Genomic DNA, 24,669 nt, shown 5'->3' on the forward strand with positions numbered 1-24,669 from the left:
TTCATGAGCTTCGAAAGCAACGCAATATGAAGCATAGCATAGGAATATTGCATTTCACCATGTCATTTATTTGTCAATTACAAACCGTTGATAAAAACATAAGTAGCGAATATCGTTATAATAGTTTACCGAGCCAATAGATTATTCGTTATAATTGAAAATAAAATATAATTATACAAATTCATGTCGTTTGATTTTGTTCTTATACGAGTGTTGAAATACCGTACCGTTTAGTAAATGGTTACCAAAAGCTCTATTTACAACGATCGAAATTGCATTAAAAGTATGTACACGTCATTGTATACAGAACGCGATTCTCCTGACACAAATCTGATACATCAAAATTGATGTTTACTCGTTACACACATTCAAATTACTTACGTTAGCGTATAGCAAATTATATAAAAGAAGGGGAACTTGTATAGTCTCGTTTTGTGCTAATCTTTTTTGTTAGAATAAATATACTAATAGACACTTCTAGTATCCAAACATTTTTTCGAAAGTAGGACTTATTTAACATTAGACCATTGAAACATATAAAGACACTCATCCATCATTGATACTTACATATAAAACACTAGACAAAAATATCATCGTTCGTTCAACGACTTATCTATAAATACGTTAAAATTCTACATTGGGGAAAGGAATGTTTCAATCCGATTTCGTTAAAGCAGAAGTGTAAGCTTCATTTTCGATTACTTCGATCGCGCAAGGCCTTGGAAACCAGCCTCGTTTTCGTACTTGCTTGTCGTTTTCGTCATCTTCTTTTTTTTCTCCAAATAACCAATATCTGGTAAATGAGAAATAATCCAATTAAATTATAGCATTTCGGTTTCCAATGATATAAAAAAGAAATTTGTAAACTTACTTCCGCCATCGTGTTACGATTACAATTTCTCCCAATTTGAGTTTAATACGAGGTTCATCCGTACAAGGTGGATGACAAAACACACCCCAACCATGTCTCAATGGCAACCATGATCCAGATATTTCTTCCACGACTCTGTAGGTTTTAGCCCTCTTCCGTTTATCTTTCTTTTGAGCTAATTGCTCTCGCTAAAATATTGTCGAAATCACCGTACTTTAACTGTTACAAAGAAAAGCATACGTTTATAAATCGATCGGTAAACACGTACGGTCAACGTGTATTGATCGCAGCCTTCGATCACGGGCCAATTAATTCCGTCTCCCACGGGGGTACAGTCCCACGTAAGAACTTGCTTTACATTAAAGCGCCAACCTTTCGAGTATGGATAAATGAATTTGTCCTTAGTTCCATACCTTCGGTAGTGAGCCTTTTCTAAAATCCAAGCTTCGATTTCTGTTCGATTTTTGATTATAGCTAACAGCTGCAAGAAATACATAAACGGTTATACAACTGTATTAATTCTGTAGAAATAGTATATCTTTACCTGAAAATAAAACAATATCCCAACTGCAATAACAACGCCAATTGACAAACCAATACTAAAGATTACTAATATTAGTATGAATACAGAAGGTGGTGGAAATGATAATGGTTTCAAAGACAATACAGTCATAACCCAAGAAACTAGAGTAAAAGTAGAAACACAGCATCCACCCACTGCACTTGCCAGAAATGCTGTAAAATGTCCATGATTGAAATGACCTACGCAATTATTTATCCATGGACAGTGATGGTCCATCTTCAGCACACAACGACCACCTAAAATTCAGAGAATAACTCGATAAATTGTACAGAATATCAATATTAACTAATTATACAAAATCTCACACTTTCTGCAATGATGAGATCTTGGTGCTTTATAGCCCTTGCACACAGAACAATACTGTAAAAATTGTGTGTCTGTTGCCTTTTCCTGAAACAAGATATTTTGCATAGAAATCTTTCATCTTTGGAAGTCATTCTTTAGAGTCATTACTCTTAAATGTGTATCATTAATACCGGCATCCATTTTAACGGAAGGAACCCTGGCCCTTCATAAATAGAGCTGATGAAATGGAAGAGAGTAGATCCACTGAGACAAAAGAAAAGCATAAAATTAATTGCTCCAAACAAACTCTCTTGCGGTGCCCACCATTGTCTACTACAATGTATTGTCATCAAAGTGATTAGTTTTATAATTCCTAAAAAAATATTATGAAGTGCATAATATTAATAAAAGTAAATTCGATATACGTAAAACAATTTAAATAATACGTGTACTTATTTACATGGTACGTGTATTAAATACCTACGATTACAATCAAATAATTTCGAAGTTACACGAAAAACTTTGAAGCATTGTTTAAATTTCGCGGAATTCTATCGTAATATATACAAAACAAAATGGAAGCAGTTATCTGTCAAGCACAACCTACGATACTTTTACGTTCAATATCTCCTTCGCATAGCGATGCAACATAACCAAACCGTGTATATCTTACTGCAAATATTATTACTTCTAAGTCTTGAAATTAGTAGAACGATTTGTTTGTTTGAAATTGGATAATGAACATTAACAAAATGATATCGCAGATTCACCTACCAAGAGCAGTAAGCGGACCCCAATGACATATTTTGTTAAACGGATCGACGCACATGCCGTCACCATGAAACTACCATAAAATACCCGTTGAATTCTGGAAAAGAGGTGTTCGATACGTCTTTTACGAACGAACAATTTTCGTGGTCGTTTATTAAATCTGTAGAAGTGTATTTCTCTCGGCAACACATTCCGTTGCAATTTATATACCTCAACGTTGGTACCAATGTCGGGTATACTTCAAAATCGACATTTTTTTCGTTGAACTCGAATAAAAACGCATTACAAAGAATAATTTTGTAGTCTGTACGTTTATCAAAAACTCGAAAAAAAATTGAAACGTGTACCATGAGGTTTTGATTTCGTCTTGGGCCAGTATTAAAATTATTACAGTATACAATGTTTTTTTTAAATCCCTGGAGATATGAATCGCTAAAAACTATAACGTATTCAAGTTTGAGTAAAATTGAAAATAAGATAGTATGTTTTGGGTCATCTTTTCGTATGTATTTGGAATTTTCTTTGAGTCATCGTTATTTTATGAACGTATTTTTAAAGAAAAGTGAATGGTGCAGTCATCTAGCGATAAAACCAAGAACTAAATTCAAAATTTTAATTCGATCTATTCGTTGTTAGATGAATCTTTTTAAATAAAAATTGAGTTAAATCTTCGAAGGATCGAGTTTATAACTTTATAAATCAAATAGAATAAAATAGATCTAGCCATCTAGCATTTAAATACTTTAAATTCTTTACCTCTATTTCGTTGCCAAATACAGTGTTATCGATTCAAAATTAAATAACGTTACAATGTTATTAACAGTTAGGGATAAGACGAACATATACAAAAAAATATACGCTCATTTGGCTATATATCTAAGTCAAAGATACGCTCTATGCTTCCTGTAAGCCTCTGAAATAAAATCTAATAATCTACAAGTAATTCAATCTCATGGTTTGATGTTGAAAGTGAGTAGATAGGACTTGAAATATCTTTACTGATCAGTTGTTTCGGCTTTTTATTTTACTTGATGAAGACGTTTCGATCATAGGTTCCAATATTATAAATTAACAAACTCGTGCTCGTTCGTACAGTTCGTAGTAGTTCGTAGAATATTTATGTAGTGATACGTGATACTATTTAATAACATTTCATTATATTTATTTCAATTATGTTAATCTGCAGTGAGATTGATTTTATAGGTTATCCGTATCTAACATAATGTAGTAAATAACCGTTGAATAATCTTAAACATTAACAATAGAGTTCGAATAACCTTCAACAAGTGGTTCTCCTACAAAGTAGTATCGTACAGATGTTTACTATAAAAATTAACAGTGTCATAAGATCCTCTCAAAATATTGTTTTGGAAGTATTTGATTTGGTGCTAATATAAATATGAACGACTTTGATGTATGTATATTTATTATTTAAGTGATATAAGCGGATGCTTGTACGCATAACATAACGAACTTTGATTAGTATACTCTTTACAGACTAACAGCCAAGACGAGATTTTTAAACCACCTACCCCTAAAGCACGTTCACCGTTGAGTAGATTTAATATATCCAAAGGGAAAGATTATAATTTTCAAAATTATGACAGTTTATTGATGAGAGATAGTATGCATAGAGTTAATCAGCAAAGTAAAGAATACTTTGATGGTGCTGAGAATGATGTGACTGATGATGATGATGATGATGATAATGACAATGATTATAGTGACAACAATGAGATTAAATTATTAAATGATTCATTTCACAGTGTTACATTAGATTCTCCTCTTTCTAAGTCATATAATTCTCCTGATAGAACACATTTGCAAAACCGAAGTTATCGAAGTACAAATACAAGTCGATCTTCCAATACTTCTACGAATTCTCCATATTCATATAGAAGAGTACAACAGCAACCTATAACAAGAGTACCTAAAACGTCCAATTATTGCCTTTGGTATATTATTATTGCTGCAGTTATAATTATAATCCCATGTATGATAATATTTAATCAAGAAATAATTGAAGAAATAGTTATAGAAGAGAACCAAGTAGAAGAAAATGATAAAGTAAATAAGTTGGATTTAGGTGCAGTAGATAAAACATTAAATGAAAAGATGGAGGTTATACAAACACAATTTTATAATCAAAAACCAAGTATCTGGAATGATGTATCCTCTGGAATATATGATATAGCTTTGTATCCTGGGAAGCCTGTAGTTATTATTCTGTTTGGGAATGAAACAAATACCCTAAACTGCTTAGCACAATTACTTGGTCAATTAAGTACTATTATTTTGGGTAACAACGAGTACTTGACTTTAATACCACAAGATTTTCCAAATGATGTTGGACAAACTATTTATAAGTTGAAACAACAAATTTCTCAAAAACGGGTAGTAGTGAGTATTTTGGTCAATATTTGTTGCACACTCTTGATAATGCAAATTATTTGGGATAGAATTCTTATCTTTTTACATATTTTAGATAGTCCAAGATTTGTTGAGCATCAATCCAGAGGCAATAAAAGCATTTCACAATTTTTGTGATAGAGAAAAACCGTTAATTAAACATGCTGTTTATATAATAACAATGATCATTGATGGATACAAGCCAATACAAAAGGAATTAGAATTCATTGAAATGCAAATGATGAAGAAACTATCTGATAAAATAGAGAAAGATATTTTGGCTCCTCTGGTAACTCGACTCATGGATGGAACTGTTGTCAGAGTATTGCCAGAATCAGCTGCAAATTTTAAGTATACAAGCTGCTCTCTTCCAGAACGTCATAGACTGTGATACTTGTCAACTATACAAAGTGAAACTAGGTGATTTGTTATAGTATTACAGTATTAACTTAAAAACTAAATATTAATTAAGATGCACAATTCTCATAATTTTCAGTATATTTATGTATTCAGGATTGATTAAATATGAATGTTGTGTATTAATATTCAACTTTATTTCGTTTCATCAAATGACAATACAGAAAATCAACATCTTTAGATAAAGATTTCCGATGGTGATTTGGCAGTTCCTACAAATTTTCGAAAAATATAACAAGATCAATGCCTCTGGCATGATTTCAGTTATGCTCTTAAATGACATGTTTGTTCAGCTTTAAAATAACTTGCAATGAATAGATGTCATTCCGTACACGTTACATCGTGGTTTCATATTACCGTATAGTACGTCAATCTGTAGTCCACGTATCGTTATTAATGTCCCGAATTGCCAATTTACAATGCGTCTATACCGAATTGTATTGCAAACGAAATCACATAGACTGAAAAATAATTCTGTCATTTTTTTTTTTTATTTTACCGGAGATAACTTTAAAACTATACATGACGAACGAGTTTTATTTCTTGAAAACACACATTAATATATTTTTTAAGAACTTCTCCAAAAGATAACGGTTTTGCAGTTGTGTTAACTCTGATAATTTGCATAAAAGATAGATTCGAGGAAGATCAATCAAATCGATTAATCGGTGTATATGCGTGTATTGACATAATTAATTTAATAATAAAGTTTCGAAATATTTTTATCACATTTTATTTAAGAATAGCGTGCACAACATAAAATGACAAAACCTTTCCAATATGCTTATATCCTATTTGGTAAGCATTTTATAAATTGGCAACAAGTACTCGTAAGTACCCACCTTGCTAAAGTACCGTTATTAGCAAAGTAGTCGCTCACGTTCTTATATTACAGTCCTTCTCTGTCGTAATAATTCAAGTCAGTAACTAAAAGTAGGTAATATATATTTATATTATCTTGTATAATATAGCATGGTACCGTCAAACCTAAATAATAAATACATTTTATACAGTCACAGACCTTTTATACAGAATGTCCAAAATTTTATGTGCTGTACAACCGCGATACGATCAATCCTTATCATAAGCATATTTGCGTAGATTTCTGCTCACATAACAAAACGGAAACTCATTTTCAAAAATATTTATTGTTGTAATCCTGTAAAAGCATGATCTTGGGACAAAATCACTGAAAAAGATTGAAAATTCGTCTCTTGGAATTTTTTTAAGCACGATTGAACATGTAATCATTATATATTGTGCAGTCCTTAATTTTGATACGAATGCGGAAATATATTAAAATTTGCGCAATTAATTTAATTTAACGTAGGTAACAAAATATTCCAGCAATACATCTGCGCCGATATAAGATAAAATATTAAAAACATGAAACAAAAACAAAAAAAAAATGTAGAAAGTAATTACGCTAATCCGACGTAAATGTTGCTTCGCTTCTTAAGGGCACTCTGTATAGAATAGCCTTAAAATTACAAGATACGTATTTACAGTAAAAAAGTTTAATTGGTCATGTTCCTACCTAATGTAGTAAGGAGGGGTGAGTACCGCGTTGCGTAATGTTGTCCGTGTTGGCTACGTAGTCGCGTACTTCAGTCGTTAGTGTCTTGCCAGTTGTGCAAGTTTTTCGTAATTCTGAGTCAGTCATACGTCGTACGAGGGTGCCAGGTCTGCCTCGATAGTTAATCGTCTTGATCATTGTTTCCGTACTTATCCGTTTCTACTTAAGCGCTAAGATATTTATTTTGTTAATTTCAATAAACTGAATGTTTCATACTAAATACATTTATGTATGAGTTTCGAAAAGTGAGCCTTCCCAAATCGTTAACGATGCTCCCGATGAAAACACCGTCACAATTTGGCGTAGGTTCGTAGATGCAATCGCGTTGTGATAAAACTTAGAAACGTATGGTGTAGCTAAAAGTAATAAGAGAAAACCATTTAAAGTAACTGCTTACAAACATTTTACTCATTTTCATCATCGAGCAAAAAAAACTGATCACTTCGAGCTATTACTGATGTTTTCTTTTTTCTTTTTTTTTTTTCGTTCTTTTTATCGAATATAAACGAATTCAAAGTATGTGTGTATAAATATACCACTCTTTGCAGCTGATCGATTCTTCAATTTCAGGGATTGTCCGGTCACGAGAAATAATCATAAACGTAACGAATGAAACAAGATCGAATTCGAAGGTACATTCGGTGTTTTAATCAAACTTAATTCATTAAAACTCAAAGCCTTGGACCGGTAGTTGAGCTGAATCGGGCGCACCAAATTGAAATTGATGTCCTTGAGAATCTATGGTGGGTACAATGCGCGTATCTTCTTCCTCAGAACCGAAGTATCGTTCAATAATATCGAAGGCCTTTTGGTAGATTTCTATGTTTTGATGAGATTGCAAAAATTCTATTTTATTTAGGCCTGAAACATAAAAATTAAGATTTTTGCACCATCGATTTTTTAACGAAATTTTTTTTGCCGATTGTATACTTACCGAAACATTCTTCGATTAATACCGCAAACTGATTAAGACCATTATGCATGGCATCTTGGTTTCCGAGACGCAAAATATTTTCTAAACCGTTTAACGCAACCTGGATCACCTTAGCATCCATGACTGTCAGTAAATCACATAATGGTGGAATGCATCCTTGTACAACAAGATAACGTATTTGTTCAGGTTGTCCACCGCTGGTAGTGTTAGTGATAGCCCAAGCTGCTTCTCTTCTAGTTTTGAACTCGGCTTTTCCCAAAATTTCTATTAGGACGGGGAATATGTGGGCATCGATAACAGCCTGTTAAGTAACACACGTGCGCACATTTTTTAAATAACGCGAATATTTGTTGCCTACAGCCTTTTGTCAATAATTTATACAAAACCTGAATTTGCTGAGGATTTCCTGCCGTAATGTTAGAGATTGTCCAGCAAGCCTCCTTACGAACGGGTTCGCGCGGCGAGTTCAATAGATGCAATAAACAAGGTAACGCAGAACAGTTAAGAACGACTTGCGTTTGTATGTCATCACCAGTCACTATATTTCCCACGGCTCGAAGGGCCGCGCTTACCACGTTGTTTTGCTGATGCCTGAGAATACAATTTTTCGTGTTATTCTTCGTGCATCATAAATATTTACGTTACTTACAAATTAAAAACGTATACTCACATGAGTAATTCTACAAGGCGTCTGCATACGCCTGCATCGATAACTGCCTGAATCTTATCATTCGGTCCATCGCTTAAATAAGAAAGAGCCCAGGATGCATCGGCAAGAACGTCGCTATCAGAGTGATTAAGGAGGTGCGCTAGAACTGGCAAACATGGTGCGACTTTTTCAAAATTCGCTGCTGGGTTCTTTCCTCGACAGAGATTTGATAATGCCCATACCGCGTTACGTGTCATCGATAAACGCGTTGCCTTAGAAAGAAGTCTGAAGCGAGGATATCGTACTTATTAGTATTTATGAATAATCAGTGAATAGTTACGACTATATCAAACGTTAACGTTAAAAAATGAAGATTTTATAAAATCTTACTGGAGGAGGGGAGGAAGAATCCCACTGTCTAATACGTGATCTCTACATTCAGGACTATCTCCTGCAATATTGCCCAATGCCCAAACAGCTTGTTCTTGGACGTCCTCATATTCGGAACTAAGTAATTGTATGAAGATGGGCACAGCCCCTGCATCTATCACTATACGCGTTTGTTGAGATGTTCCACTTGCTATGTTCGTTAAAGCCCATGCAGCTTCAAACTAGAACCATGCATACATATATTTTATTTAATACAAGGGGATTCCTTCTGAACAGTATAGAAATTCATTACATCAGGAATGTTCTATTATTTACCAACCTGTAGAGTGTAGTTTGTATTATTTTTTAAGAACTCAACGAATTTAGGTACAATTCCTGTTCTTACAACTTCATTTATCGGTGGGTTTGGCTCCTTGGATAGCATTTTTCTAAACTTCTGAGTAGCTCCCAGTTGATCTTCTGGATTAGGACTATATAATGCTTCCACTATATCAGTTGTTATGATAGATGGTTGCTGTAAAATAAACTTGGTTCAGCATAATTTACATATTTCTTAGGAATAACATTTGTTATTTTTAAGTCATAACAATAGAAATTTACCGTTTGTGGTACAGGAAGCGAATCATCAGTTGCATCAGGCTCTTGATCAATAATGATAGGAACATTGCGCCTCTTTGATAACTGTTGTTCTCGTTTTTGTTTTCTTAGTTGAACACCTTCTTCCTCCCTGCGTCGTCTCAATTCTTGCGAGTCTAAGCCCATATTTTTGTAACGGTATTTGTGATTAGTTGTAGTCGACATCTGAGAACACAAGTAATTCAAGTTGTTTGAAATACCAAATTGTTATTGTTATAATATACTTTTATTGTTGCATATTCAATAAGAACATAACTAAAACAATAACTTTTAATAATGTTCCCTAAAACATACCTTTCAAAAATATCTTTAAAAATCATATTCATTATGTAACACTTATGGTTCTTTTACACAAATAATAACATCGGTATTAGCATAAAGTACCACAAGTACAATGTTAATACAACTATTACTAAAAGATATTAATAAGTGTAAAGATAATCATAATCTTTATTAATTTTAGGTGATTACAATGTACAAAGTTAGATGCAATTTATTATTGACATTGTTGGAGAAGTAACTCTTTGCATTCTATAACAATAATAACTCCATTAAATTTATTAATAATAAATTGACAAAATTTTGTTAGAATACAAGTAATACTCTGGTCTATAAATATATTCAGAGTCATCTTTGTTAAAATTAATGTTGTTTAGATTCAATGAGTCAGACAACTATGTATAAAATAAAAATTATATTTTATATAATCGTGTCCCTCATCAATCTTGAAGGATAACAATGTACAAAGATAAATTTATTTTTATAGGAGTAACTCTTTTTACTCTATAATAGTAATGAATCCATGAAATTTATTATTCATCAATTTTATGGATATACTCGTACTGTAGTGCATTGAAACATACATACAAAACTAATTGCAATAAAATACAAATACATTACAAGAAAACCAGCAGTCTGCATACATAGTTGGATAGGCCAGACAACACAAGGCAAAAATAACAATCACACCATGGGACACAAATGCACTTTGTTGGAACGCTATAGTCAAGAAATAAAATTCAGCAAAAAAATATGCAAGTTCAGAAGTTAGTACCGAGGTTGATGATGGGACTTCGGAATACCTTGAAACTGCTTGACAATGGACTATTGAGGGTTAGGTATTAATCGGCGATGATGTCGAGGGTGGGGTGTATCCTCGAAGATACTAGTTTCGAAGCAAAATGGGACAAAGACCGTAGAGTCGAAGGATCTTAAGTATCTTTGTACGAGACGCTTGTACTCTCTATAATAGATTGGGTAGATTAGACATTTTGGCGTAGACGGGGACGGAAAAATTGACGTTCGTCTGGAATCGTCTCTGATCCTTTAGGCGCGTCGCAAACGTCTGATTCACGCGACTGTCGTATGGTAAAATATAATGGAGCTTGTACTTACGGTTGTAAAAGGAGTTCGCCCGTTAAATGTAAGATTTCATAAGAATATCGAGTAAGCACCGCAACACTTTTCACCTCCTCAAACTACGACGACCGATCGGAAAACCTTGGTCCGTACTCCAACGCGCAAGGAATCACGGGTCACGCTCGCGAAACGCTGATAGGTCCGTTCGAGTAGTCATATTTATCAACTTTTCCAATTTCACTTGGCTAATTTCCGTGTAAATCGATAAAAAAAATGCTCGTAACGAGCGCGCTACTTCTGGAAGTTCGATGGAAATTCCAAAGTAGAGAAGAATCAGGTGAAAAGATTTGTAATTCGTAAAAAAGTAGGGTAATTCTCAATATTTTCCGATTTATAATCATCGACCGCGTTCGTGAAACATTCATTTATAGCTCGTCCGGGCTCCCATTGGTTGAAACGCGATTCGAGTTCCGTTGCTGAGGAAACTTGCGAATGAGACTTCCGTGGATGCGTTTGGGAACGCTTGAACGTCATAGACTTCGATCATATACAATACTCGTAGACACGGCATGTATACACGGATCTACGAATCGAAGTGAAGTATAGATAATGGGAAAATATGTCCTCATGTAACGTCACAAGATAATATTTCTAGATCATTCAAAACTATTTTATTTCGTAACCAATAACTATAAATGAATAACTTTACTCTTGACATCTGTATATTGTTTTTACTATTTTTTAAACTAAAACAAGTTATAAGAAAATAATATTATGATTTAATATTCCAAAATTACAATTTCCAAAATACGTTGGGATAAGCATTATTGAAAATTATAAGAGTTAAATTATTAATCAACAATTAATAAAGCAAAATATATATACTATAGACTCAACGACAAAGTTCCATCGTTACTTTACCCTCCTGTGACGTCATATAGATGATTTTCTCTTTGCTTCAAAGCATTTATCTGAAGACGTGTCTATAAGTATATATGATCGAAGGTCATAGGACTATGTAAGCGTAAAGCGTAGTGATCGGAAGTTCCTTTGTGAATTTGAAAGTGATGGTGATGAACAGCCTGCAGATTTTATGCATTTATGACGTAAGATAATATAATAAATACATGTTACACATAACCAGAAGGTACATGGACGTATGTAGAACGAAGTAACAATATTATATTAATTGTAGAATACTTCAATATACATTATGTATATACAGGATGTCCCAAAAATGTTGTAACACCTCGAAAGGGGTGGTTCGGGAGGTGATTTGAAACAACTTTTTGTCCGAGGCTTCGTTGAGGAGATAGTAACGGAAAACGTCGACCAATCAGAGCGCGAGGATACCGGTGGCCGCGGTAGCGAAGGCTACGAGCTAAGCGGCCGCGCTTGTACGCGAACAAGTGACTCAACGTGCATCGAAGGCCATTGACGCGGCCGCTTAGCTCGTAGCCTTCGCTACCACGACCGTTCCAACGGTATCCGCGCGCTCTGATTGGTCAGTGTTTTCCGTTAATATCTCCTCAACGAAGCCTCAGAAAACATTTTCGCTAAGGAAAAAGTTGTTTCAAATCACCTCCCCAACCACCCCTTTCAAGGTGTTACAACATTTTTGGGACACCCTGTATTTTCTGTATGGTTTCCATATTACTGTAGGCCATAAATACATCAAATTCGCAATCTACCGGTACAAATTTGAATTTTCATATTTTCGTTTGATTGAAACAGCAAAACAAATAAATTAAATAACGTAGCATTGAAATTGTATGTATTAGGAAAGTTTAAAATATTAACTCTTTTTTTTAATTTAATCACTGTAGCGATTACCATGCGAAAGGAAGACAAGGTTGCCTCAAAATCTTTAAAGAAACCAACCAGTTTCTTTCCTATTAAGTTCATATAAATTTGGAAACAGTGTACCCAAGAGTTTACACTTATTATTTTTCTGACAGTTAGTAATTAATTATATCAACTAATTTCCTCGAATTAGATCACTTATTCTCGATGTATTTACTACAAATAAATGCAAACAATTTTGATACATGAAGTTTGAGAGTCCCCTGTGGTCGGGGCCCCAACCAGAATGTCTTTGTTGGCTATAATGGCCCATGGGCTGAGTTTCAACGTGAATTGAATCCGTGTGGAGAAAAGGGGAGTTGCGTTTTAGGCGATCAGGCGTGACGGGCCCTTGGAGTTTTCTTGTACCACCTCGAAGCACCTGTCTCTGGCTCAGGTAAAGAAACGAGGGCGGATGACCATCATCGGTAGGTGTGGCGATCGTTGGTTCCCCGTTTGCAGGAGACTCCACCCACCTGTCCGCCTATTTCAGCTTTGAATTCCGTTATCATGTCCGCGGAAACAGGCCTCGATGGTCGCCACGGGCATTTTACTACATTAAGAATCGCTTTCGAAAAAGCCGAAAAGGGGGCACACCGTGTTCATTTCTCTTACACGGAGTGGCTCAATAACTACCTTCGTCTGAAGTAACTTATTTATTCATTTCACACAAAAAAAAAAAACAAAAAAAAACACATTTCATCGTTTATATCTTTATACAAATTGGGCAAATTTTGAGTAACCAAGTTTTCTGAATATAAAATTATTTGCGTACGTACAAGCAGTCTTTCCGCATCTGTTTAATTCTTTACAAATTACGCATGTATTACATATATTACAATTGTATACAAAACGGTCTTCAATTATATCTTACTTATTAATTTCCTTCTTTATTTCAGATGAAACTACACGCGATTACAATTAACCCAGAAGCACGGCCATCTACGATCTACATAATGTCGCAGAAATTTTATCGCAGAAATTCAATCGCAGGTAAAACTTATATACAGCACAGTCGTTGTACCTGTGTTTATTATGAATAACTTTATCGAAATTCTATTACAGACACCACCAGTCGATTCGCTCTTCAGCCACCGAGATTCCCTTCTTGAACGTCCTCCGCGAGGATCTTGAGAGGCCTCGGACCCGATCAGCATCGCGCAGCGAAGAACAGAGCGAATAGAAGCGACGAACACGACGAAAAGTATTTAGCGGACAGCAAGGGGTGGCTCGAAGGACGCGAGGAGGGTTGTAGGAGCTATCGGGCGTGAATAATGCGCGGCGCCGTCCGTTCCTTGGTCCGTAGGTTCGATTCCGGCTCGGCTGGATGGATTGATAAAGATTAAAGGTAAAGGGAGGTGGCAGGGTCCAGGGGTGTTTTGGAGTTAGGCGACAGAAGTCAGCCAGCGAAACGAATCGGCCGCACACGTATGGAGGGGGATGATGTCACATAGGGGTTCCCCCCAAGCGTAAATACATACAGATGCACGCTGGACTGATGCATCGAGCATGGGGACAGTGACGTAGGCAGGAGGATTTTCATACAGTTTTTCGATCCTTCGTTTTGTAGCTTCTATTTGTTCACTCGTTCTATCGAGATTATTGGAATTATTGGGATAGTTCTTAAACGACGGAGTGGTTTATGCTTCTTCTTCCATGCTCAGAGTTGGGAAAGAATTAGGAATAATTGATGAGCGAACATAGGAACATTAGCAATTCATTTAGGCAAAGGATATTCCAAAATGGGCTTTAGGATTTTCCTTTTTCGAAGTTACTTTTTCGAGATCTCTAGTATCCAACATTTTTAGAGGTTTTTATCGTTACTCTGACATAGACCATTAACCCTTTATTTACCGAATTTTGTAAAAGTTTTTACCGATAGAAGCAAAATCCAGGCGTCCATATCTTGGTCTTATATCATCTTATAGACTTGTCTCTAAGATGTTTTCAAAAGAAAAAAAGCTTTCGGTGCCATCCAACAATCAAAAACAAACTTTATAGAAGTAGACTTGAAGGTCACAATAGGTTCCAAAGCGTTCAATTAATAAACAGTAACGTGAGAAAATTACTTATAAGTCCCGCCAGTAAATAAAGGGTTAAATGGTAATTGTACGTTGACTGCCAGACAAGTTTTCTATGTCTAGGAATGTTTAACAATAATAATTTGTTTAAAAATCGTACAAATATTGGTCTGGCACCACTGACTGACCACTGGCAGTCAACGTCTATAAAACTCGATTCGGGTAATTTTCCTACGATCCAAAAAAAAATTCCAGCGACTGAGGGTTAACGTTGAAACTAGGATAAAAGGTACAATCGATTCGATATATCTGCCACCTTTAGAACTCGGAGCGCGAGACACGAAATTTCGTAAAGACCGCCCGCATCCAGCGTCGACGACGAATTAATTCGATTTAACGTCAGCGCGTATAATGGCGTGTGACCGAGTGAAAGACACTGCCAAAGCGTTTCTTTAACGACGGCGTCGAGACAACGAACACGTCTCGGTGACCAGGGCCCCGGCTGTATCTCGTCGAGGAAACAAAGGAAATCGTTACGCGGATGGCGGGTCTTCCCCGCCGCGAAACGCAATATCGGGGAACCTGGTCGACGAAACGACCATTTAAAATGAAATACAATTCTCCACTCGTGCCTCGAAGAGAAGAATGATCGACGCGTCTCACGGCGTCGCGCAGCGGAAAATGGAACGAGACGCGCTCGACGAAAGAGACTTCGAACCGGCCACGCTCTCGTTTCTCTCAACGCGTGAAACAGGAAATTCCTATTCGTGCCTGCGTAAGAGAATACGGACTGTTGCAATAATTGTAGTCGTTTAAAGTTTGAGAATCGAGGATCGGGACTGTCAGGTCGCAAGAGCTGCAACAGCTTCTTCTTCCCGAGACTAAACATTTCGTCTCCCGAGGGATATTTGACACACAAAACGTATAACGTATTAAAGTTAGACGGACTGTATGTTAAAATCAATTCACAGATCAAAATTGCTTTAGTCTGCGTATATTCAATTGTAGTAAAAATAAGATATCACTGACAATTATATCAAAAGAATGTCTATAATTTCCGTTGTCTTCGGAAAAAAAACTTTAAACAGATACTTTAGCTGAGCTACGATCGTCGTCAGTCGTCGTACGAAATGAATTGTAAATCACCCCCGAAGCGAAACATTTAAAGTTAGTATAACAATTATGTTAACGAAAAAATACTAGAATGTCCATCGTGTTGTTGCGAGCCAGGATCGTCTCCAGTTGACATAATAAATTCGTTTCGGGGGCTACGCCAATGGGAGCTCACTCGGCACGGATGACTCACGCGATCTCTCTCGCAGCCTCCTTTGCGCGATCCCGTATGGTAGTCATGCACAATGGAGAATAGTAAACGCAGTAAAGGTAACTCGTAGAGAACAGGACCGTTGGTACGGGGCCAGCTTCCCCCTGTGTGCGAGTACCCGCGGGTCACGTGCCACGATTTTCACCCCCGTACGACCGATTGCCAGTCTGCGAGCATATCTGGATCTCGCAGTAACGCTCGTCGAAGCGATTTCGCACGGGAGGGATGGGGCTCCTTGAATAAAACTAACGAGCGAACGTGTGGCGTTCGCTCTTAAACGCTGATCGCATTTTCTTTCTACACTCGTCGAATTTACCGTGGAATTTTCCTTGCATTGTTTCGGAGCAGAGGAAGGGAAATGCGCGAGCTGGAATCTGTTCGAACCAGCCATACTCGGGGCCTCTAATTGTTTTGCTAATGGAGAAATAGCTGAAGGAATAGATAGAGACGTGCGCATGTTGGATAGGATAGTAGGACGCGAGTAGTACTTGACGCTTTTGCTGCGGATGACGCACGTGTGCGTCCGACTAAAAATACATGGTTGTTTTTACTTTTTTGTTCAATCATATTATATATAAAATAAGTTACCACAAATATATGTTTTCTGAATAATCGTATTAGAACACTTTTAAGAAATTTTTCATTAAGAAAAATATCGTAATTGCAGCTCTCAGCGAACGGCTACTTACTTTCGTACGCAGCGAAAGTGTTAAACGATGTGAAATACGGTGGAATTCCGATAAGAAATAGAGTTCTCGAGGGTCCTCTCTTCGTCGGTTTCGTGGCTGATCCGTCCCTGGGAAGCGAAGAAAGGCGTTGAAATTTCGCGCGAAATTTTTCAAGTTCAACCTCGTCAGGGAATGAACCATACGCGTCACCAATTAGCTCGTCCAGCATCTCGGGCGTGGGTCTTCAATTAGACAATTACAGGCTAAATCGAGCGGAATTTCCAGCAGCGCACCCGCATGTTCGTTAAGAACGATGCGACGTGCCTGCTCACCTACGTGACGACTATTAAGGTGGACGAAAGCGACGCGAAGTGTAACCTTTGATCAGGTACCACGTGGACCCACATATTCCGATCTAGGGAATTGTGAGTCACCGGTGAAGCCCGCTGCCGAATTTAGATCCGTGATAAAGTCAATTCCAGCGTCCCAGGCGGCAGTTAATCCTCCGTGGAGCTTCTGCGCATCCGCTTTAACGTGAATCGACGTATTCAATCGTCGCTTTACCTCGTGACGCTCGTTGCCAGAGATGTACAAGGTTTTCCCAAATGAGTCCTCGAATTCCGTTTTTTAATCGAATCCGCGAACTGATTGCATTCTCTTTTCTTGCAATCCTGTTTATTTCTTTCCATTTTCGATTATTTAATATTTTCTGTCTTCGGCTAATTTATATTCCCTCGATTGTCTTCTAAGGTTCTCTGATATTTTCTATGTTTCTAATTAGTTCAAAAAACAGCTCGAGATTATAGCTTACCTTTACGGCATTGTCTGTTCTCGCACATAACGTTTTACGCGCGCTGCGGGAACAAGCGTAACGAAGATATTTATTAACGATAACGAAGTATCTCTCTCTTTCTGTTCGTTTGTTTACGAAACGAACTATCGCGGAGGAGAGACGTACGGTGCAACGTTTAAATACGCAGACCGAGATAATTTTTATTTACGACTCACGTGAGTGGCCTCACCTTCGTTTATTTCAGCCTCGACGATAGCGCCTATCGTTCGTTACTTTATTTCCTTCGCCGACCACAACATCCTTTCGTCTGCTCTTTTATTTTAATCCGCCGTCTCTATCTCACATCGCTCTTGGTTTTTATCGTTTCGTGGCACGTAAGTGCCTCGAGGATCTATTTCCCATCGAGCTCCCAACTCGTTCCCGTTGCCAGCCAATTATTAATTAGACCAACGCGATTGATCGAGAATTGCTGCCGCTCGAAACGATGAAATTAAGATTACGCGAAACTATGGCAGCCCGTTAACGATCACACTTCCGCGTAACGCGTGTGGATTCGAGAATAACAATTTATTCATTATTGCAACAGATATGTTGAATTTAATTAACGATTGCAAGTAGACTATTTTATACCTTTCGAAAAGGAGGAAACAATTGCATTACATCATGTATTTATTAAACTTCTTTGAAAGTAAGCTCTACGATCGAAACGAAACTCGTGGAAATTTGGAGAAGAACAAAGAGGCTCGAGAATAGAACATGACTTTTTTTTTTTTTTTTAAATCGCAAAGGAAAGCAACTAGAGAAACCGATAAATAACCGGTCGCTTAGAAGCCTGGAATCGAACGTAAAAGAGGAACTTGATCGAAACTCGTGCATTTGCTTTGGATACAAAATCTCGAAAGGTACACCCCCTCGGACGCACTTAAGTTTGCCGACAGATATTGATTTTCGTGAGGTCAAACACGGGCCAATGGTGGGACCGAATACATCTCTCGACCAGGGGCTCGGACAAATTCTTTGTCGTGGGCCAATCGTCGTTGCGCCAATCTAGCGCCAAAATTTCCCATCTTTTACCTGCCGCTGTGGCAAACAAACCTCTAACAATTCGAGATTTATTCGACATCGTTCGAATTACGCTCGGCATTACGACGAACGAGTACAAAATTTACTTAACCGAAGTTAGTAGAAGGAAATCGAATAGATTTCACTAAAAGGAACGCAACAATATTTTGCTCGCGAAATGTTTTTCTCTTTTTCAGGAGGTGTACCTTTGTAAAACTGTGGGAACAATTGACGTCGACGGACCCTCATTTTGGTGCGTTGTCAATCGTACTTATAGCAATTGAAACGATATAATTATAAAGTTCTAACGCAAGAGAAGAAGAGGGAGAACGATATCCTAAGGAAATGAAATACGTATTTATTTGAACCCTTTGCACTCGAGACGTGGTTCTCGGTCACCATTGGCTTTCGCGCAGCAAATCTATCAGCAACAATGTTTCTTTAAGTTTCATTTCTTTGGAACTCGAAGTGTCGATTAAATGACCTTATTCTGAAATCTAGATAGCTTAGAATTCGTAGCAATAGAATGTTAAGAAACATCTCGAGTTGCTGGTAGATATTAGAAAAAAGGCCTCGAGTGCAAAGGGTCAACGACTAAAGTTTCTGCTACTTTCCACCTCGTACTAACTAAACCATCATCCCCAGGAATGAAAAAAAAAAAAAAAAAAGGAAAAACGAAGGGATCAACCACAGCGACCAAGGATGACGGCAGAATCGGGCAAAAGTCATATTCCGACACACATTCGGCAGTTTACGGTCACGTGAAAATCAGACAAGAGCCGGATGAACGCGAGGGGAAAAAGGGGGACGAGAACGCGAGGGGTGCACTTCGTCGCGAGAGGGTGAAGGGCTGCCAGAGAGAGAGACGAAGCATGCTCAGACGCACATATTACGGCGCACGTCAGTATTTAAACACGCTTGATGGGAAGGTGGTGCACGAGGGTGAAATCGGGTCCCCATTGTGCTCAGGTGTGAGGCGTGTGCGCAGGGGGTGGACAGGGCGAGGGGAAAGGCCGAGGGAGAGGAGGGTAGATTTGCACACGCGGCACGAGCCGCTCCAACAAAGGGATGGAACAGATTGGAAGCCATTCATTCATTCGGTTGCCCTGTATTTTTTCCCCGTGTTTGACTGGGAGAGCATCGTCGACCACCCCTCCTACTGCCGTTCTACCCCGTTTCTTTATGCACGACCGTCTCTCGTCTGCCTACAGGTACGGCCAATTACTATTTTTTCTCTTTTACTCCACTTCTTCTTCTTCTCCTTCTTCTTCTTCTGCTTCTTCTTCTTCCTCTTCTTCTTCTTCTTCTTCTTCTTCCTTTTCCATTTGCTTTGTCCTTGCAAGGGTATTTTTGTAATTGCGAATATTTCACGAATTGGAAATCGTTAGGGATGGATGAAATTGTATCGCGATAAAATTCGAAGAATGTAACAAACGAAATAAATGAAAGGTAACTAGTTGGTAGTTATAGAAGTATTTAATGAAGTTTTTTGAGGTAATATTCCACTGCGCAATCGATAGCAAGCTTCAACCAGAAATTAATATCACGGTGCGTGGCATGCACTTTAATTATCTTTATTATACCTCAATTAAAATCAATCAGTTATGCGTCCCTTAACGCGACTCATGGGTGACTTCGATGCCATATTCGAAGAAGTGAACGTCGTCGAATTAAACAGCTCGTCCATTACTTGCCCCAATGAAAGTTGGAATTGGAATTATAGAAAGAAACGTTTCACGATAACGAATGGAAGTTTATCGTTCAAACTGTGAATTTAAAACAAGAAAATTTCGGTTTGAATTATAGAGAATATACCAGTAGAAACAAATAAAAATTTAGGTGTCCAAGTGAATGAACGTCGCGATTAAATTATTTTCCATTCGTTTCATTTGTTACATTCTTTGAATTTTATACAATCTCACCCATCCCTAACGATCATTCTATAGTCCGTAATTCCGCTTAAAAATTCGCTCGTGGAATATTCGCAATTACAAAAATACCCTCAACGGGTGGTTTTGAATCAGTGATTCCGTCGAACCTGGGCGAATCGAGTAAGTGAACGAGCACGAATATTAAAAGCCTTTTAACGTAACCGACTGTATTCGGGGTACGTTCCAACCAGGGTTGAAACCCTGCTGGATTCACCCTCCTGCCACGGTCCGAGCGGTTATGCTACGTGAGCCTATCCGTACAGTACCATTCATAATTATTCGAACGATTCTGCGCTTCGAAAGCAGCCACGATTGCATTTTCCACTGTATTCGCTCATTTTTGCTAATCAATATTTGATGTAAACATAGTTTCAACAGTGATACTATCCCTCTATCCCTTTTTTAGAAATTAATGTTAATGGAGTTGAGTTGGGATGCCACGATTCTTCTTTTACGCAGTGTTTATACGAGTCTCAAAGAGTAAGAAAATGAATGTTTAATTATACACGTACGTGTACTTACGCTACTTTACGATAGTTCTCATCGTCAATATTTTCACGAACTAAGTAACTTCTTTCGCCAGAACAAAAAGTAACCAAAGTAACCAAACAAAACTTCATCCTAACCGGCCAAAAAAACACCGTTAGCTACAGCAAAATCTCCAACAGACAGATTTCAAATTGTCCATTAACGATTATCAACTCGATAAAAAAAGAAAGAAAGGCGCAAAGATTCTTGCTTTCGGAAATGTCCAAGCCTTTTCCGGTGGATTCTCAGGGGAAAGAAGGGAATGACGAACGTAGCAGATAGCGTTGTAAATAATTGCACGCGCGATTTCGATGGTAATTATGAATCTTACTGTATGCACCTACGTGTTTCGGGAAAAGAGACGGTGGCATCGGTGGTTGGAAAGGGACGAAGAAACGAATGGAGGGAGAGGGTGGCCAGGGGGATAGGTTATGTTCTTTCCGCCTGCATACCCATCTATTCAAGTTATTGCATTACTGGCTTAGCTTTGCTACCCCCGTAGCTCGTGCGCGGCCACCCCAACGTCCATATGCAATATCCATCGACACCGTGGCTGCATTTCGCAGCGCGCACCTTCCCAGAATGCCTGGCCGCAATCCCTTTAACCTTTTGTTTCCTCGATTCGCGAAGGCGGCGAGGCGGTTTTTGTGAGCGCGTTCGCAGCGAAATGAAAAACCAACACTGATGGCGGAAGGGTGAGGCCAAGGTGGGACGAACGACCGAATATTTATATCGTTTGATATTAATACCCAATTACAGGCAAACTTGTTTTTGTGTGGTAGACGGGGACCGTATAAAAAAAAAACAACACGCACAAAGAAAATATTTAGAAACTTTATAAATAACTATAACAAATAATTTTTCATACCGTATTGAAGACAATTTTTGTTTGTTTTTTTTTTTTTTTTTTTTTTTTTGTGGAGAGAGACCGCATAAATAAAGTCTCATTTAAGAATATTCGTTTTAAGAGAGCACTCGTGTCTAGAAATAAAATAAAAGTCATAAAAGACCATAGCGTCATCATAAAATCACGAAAGACTATCTGAATAGAAAAAAATAATTAATGTAAATTTAATCTCGCTTAAAAATTCAAAAAAAAAATTAGAGTCGATTGATATTCCAACAAACACCAATTACCGGTAGTTGAAATTAATCTAAATTCAATCGGTCCAATATAAATCATATATCAATGTAATAATCGGTCTAATATAAATCAATCCTTATATAAATCAGTTCTAACGGCAGTTCATTAATACGAGCGCGAGTAACCGGTAGCGTTGTCTATTTACATCGGGTTTTAAGCTTGATATTAAATAATTGGCAAGGAACGTTTGTTGAGCGCGCAATCGATTGCTCGATTTATGGTGGTAGTCTCGCTTTGACGAACGCGACTCGTCGAAAAATTAGATGCCACGCTGAGAAACGAGCCGGGGCGGGTTGAAATATTTGCCGGATCAAGCAATACAAATCATTTCTGCAAATAGTAGCACGGATGGATGCATACGCACGCGCGCGCATTTCATTACCGCAAAGAGCGGTCTGGCGTGCTGCACACCTGAGACACGTGTGTGTCATTTCCCGTCCTCGACGAGGGAAGTCAGACAAACTAATGCGTCTGAGAAATGTCGTCTAACCCAGAGATTTGAACGTGACGACTCGCGTGTTCCGCGGAATCGTTAAAACCCACGAATGAAAGAACTCGACAAAATTATTACATTAATTATTCTATCTAAATTAGAAAATTCACTCTTGTCAATTGCAAGCCGACGACGTATAAGTTCAAATGTTAATCAAAAAAAATAGAACGCTAAAAATTAATGGCAAGACTAATTCGTGTAATTTCAAGACTAGAGTGAAACTAACGTCGATCTAAATCGTGGTGTATCGGATTTACAATTAGCCTGCCGCGAAACTGCGTGACGTATTGGTGGATGCCTCGCGCGTGGGAGGATGTATAAAATTACCAAGGAAAAGCGATAAAGCGTTACGTCGACGAAATACAGGTTCATCGCGATGAACGGCGTGGGCCACTATTCGTCACGTATCGACGGAAAATCTATTCTGCAACGCCTGTCGAACGCGATAAAACACGGCCCGGTGTCCATTGTAACGCGCCTAATGGACTGATTTACGACCATTTCGCTCCTCGTTTTTTACGCGTCTTCCAATTATTTCCATTCCAACCAGTTTCAACTACTGTCGAGCCCTTGGTAGTTCTCGAAACTTAACTCTTTGCACTCGAGACGCGACTCGCAGTTACCATTAGGTTTCACACAGCAAATCTACAATACTTGATGTTTCTTTAGGTTTAATTTCTTTGGAGCTCGAAAAAAAGGCCTCGAATGCAAAGGGTTAATTTACAGTCTGAAATATATCAGTTTTCATTCGGAGAAGCTAAAAATAAATCAAGAAACGTGTCTGCAATTACTAATATTCAGGTACAGGTATACTATCTATACATCTGTATACCATCTGTACCCTATATAATAAAGAAATAAAGTTTATAGTATTTTACCGAATACTTTACAAATTCAATTATAAAATAACTCGGATCTCGGAGAATAAAATGTGGAATCGAGAAGGTTGATTTCTCGCGATAATCGTTCGAGTGTAGCGGTTGGAGTTTGTTTCAACCATAGTTCTCGTCTCTATCGAATTCGCATTACTTGCGATGCGATCCGATAAAGTGGAGCAGTGCTGGACTTATTAAAATTGTCACGTACCGGTTGGACGTATTTATGGACGGCCGAATTTGTTTTCCCGGTAAAACGTTAAATTTTCAAAGCGTCGATGTTAAAGCGTCGCGGCACAGATAAAACGGAATTAGTATGCGCGGAACACGTACTCGCGTGTCCACGTCGAAACTGCGAACACATGACCTGGATAATTTTGATATATTCGTTTATAGGCGACGGAAATGGCGTGTAAAAACCGACGTATTGTCGGAGGACCGTCGATACTCTCGCGATAATCCAGCTGAACGGTGTCGGTCGAATCGATTGCTTGAAATAAAAATTGAAATAAACGTAAAATAGGTTCGAATCGGATTCTGGACACGAATATGTGTGAGAAGATCGGTTATTTTATTGTAAGTAACCATCCGAGGAAATTGAATTTATATCTTTATGATTATAGGAGGTGTTCGTCGTTGAAACAAGGACATTTGACGATACGAAAACAGAAGAATAGAGAACTCTGAAGAGGTGGGAGTAATTTCCTCTGGAGAATTCAGTGTACTTAAGGAAACTAACTTACTTTATCTTTTCATGATTATATGACCTGTGCGTCGTTGCAACAGAGGCATCGGACGATACAATACAGAGAAGGAGAAAAAACCTCGGGAGGTGAGAGTAATTTCCTCTGAAAAATTCGGTGTACTTAAGGAAACTAACTTACTTTATCTTTTCATGGTTATAGGACCTGTTCGTTGTTGCAACGAGGAGATTTGACGATACAAAAACAGAAAAAGAGAGAACTCTGAAGAGGTGGGAGTAATTTCCTCTAAAAAAATTCAGAATACTTTCTTAAGGAAACTAACTTACTTTATCTTTTCATAATCATAAGAGTTAATCGTTTCAACAGAGATATTAAACGATACGACACAGAGAAGGAGACAAACC

At 37.7% G+C, this 24,669-nt stretch overlaps 3 protein-coding genes and 1 long non-coding RNA gene across 10 annotated transcripts; 2 read left to right on the plus strand and 2 right to left on the minus strand.

Moving 5' to 3' along the window:
• Window positions 1-230: 230 nt before the first annotated feature.
• LOC128887022 (palmitoyltransferase ZDHHC6) lies at window positions 231-3,179 on the minus strand. 3 transcript variants are annotated; one of them, XM_054142436.1, is made up of 7 exons: window positions 2,514-3,179; window positions 1,931-2,112; window positions 1,760-1,844; window positions 1,416-1,690; window positions 1,140-1,352; window positions 872-1,059; window positions 231-793 (listed from the first exon to the last, which is right to left on the minus strand). In XM_054142436.1, the coding sequence occupies exons 1-7, from the start codon at window positions 2,566-2,568 to the stop codon at window positions 655-657; spliced, it is 1,137 nt and encodes a 378-aa protein (XP_053998411.1). In that variant the 5' UTR covers window positions 2,569-3,179; the 3' UTR covers window positions 231-654. The 3 variants fall into 3 exon arrangements, with proteins under 3 accessions (XP_053998411.1, XP_053998414.1, XP_053998412.1); XM_054142439.1 differs by having other exon boundaries at window positions 1,931-2,003; window positions 2,514-3,178; XM_054142437.1 differs by lacking the exon at window positions 2,514-3,179 and adding an exon at window positions 2,224-2,494.
• A 61-nt stretch (window positions 3,180-3,240) lies between these two features.
• LOC128887020 (uncharacterized) lies at window positions 3,241-5,464 on the plus strand. 4 transcript variants are annotated; one of them, XM_054142431.1, is made up of 4 exons: window positions 3,243-3,479; window positions 3,714-3,924; window positions 4,008-4,910; window positions 4,996-5,464. In XM_054142431.1, exons 2-4 carry the CDS (start codon window positions 3,910-3,912, stop codon window positions 5,308-5,310), a joined length of 1,233 nt encoding a protein of 410 aa, XP_053998406.1. In that variant the 5' UTR covers window positions 3,243-3,479; window positions 3,714-3,909; the 3' UTR covers window positions 5,311-5,464. The 4 variants fall into 4 exon arrangements, with proteins under 4 accessions (XP_053998408.1, XP_053998406.1, XP_053998407.1 ...); XM_054142432.1 differs by having other exon boundaries at window positions 3,776-3,924; XM_054142433.1 differs by lacking the exon at window positions 3,714-3,924 and having other exon boundaries at window positions 3,241-3,479.
• An 800-nt stretch (window positions 5,465-6,264) lies between these two features.
• LOC128887012 (importin subunit alpha-7-like) lies at window positions 6,265-11,087 on the minus strand. The gene is made up of 8 exons (XM_054142413.1): window positions 10,917-11,087; window positions 9,486-9,686; window positions 9,205-9,399; window positions 8,886-9,106; window positions 8,517-8,780; window positions 8,233-8,437; window positions 7,847-8,147; window positions 6,265-7,773 (listed from the first exon to the last, which is right to left on the minus strand). Exons 2-8 carry the CDS (start codon window positions 9,684-9,686, stop codon window positions 7,577-7,579), a joined length of 1,584 nt encoding a protein of 527 aa, XP_053998388.1. The 5' UTR covers window positions 10,917-11,087; the 3' UTR covers window positions 6,265-7,576.
• A 6,622-nt stretch (window positions 11,088-17,709) lies between these two features.
• Window positions 17,710-24,384, plus strand: LOC128887041 (uncharacterized). 2 transcript variants are annotated; one of them, XR_008459957.1, is made up of 4 exons: window positions 17,710-19,801; window positions 23,356-23,487; window positions 23,958-24,137; window positions 24,185-24,384. It is a non-coding gene; the product is annotated as an uncharacterized LOC128887041 (long non-coding RNA). The 2 variants fall into 2 exon arrangements; XR_008459958.1 differs by lacking the exon at window positions 23,356-23,487.
• The last annotated feature ends 285 nt before the right edge of the window (window positions 24,385-24,669 follow it).

The sequence above is a fragment of the Hylaeus anthracinus genome, unplaced genomic scaffold, assembly GCF_026225885.1.
Source record: "Hylaeus anthracinus isolate JK02 unplaced genomic scaffold, UHH_iyHylAnth1.0_haploid 11985, whole genome shotgun sequence".
Classification (NCBI taxonomy): Eukaryota; Metazoa; Arthropoda; class Insecta; order Hymenoptera; family Colletidae; genus Hylaeus; species Hylaeus anthracinus.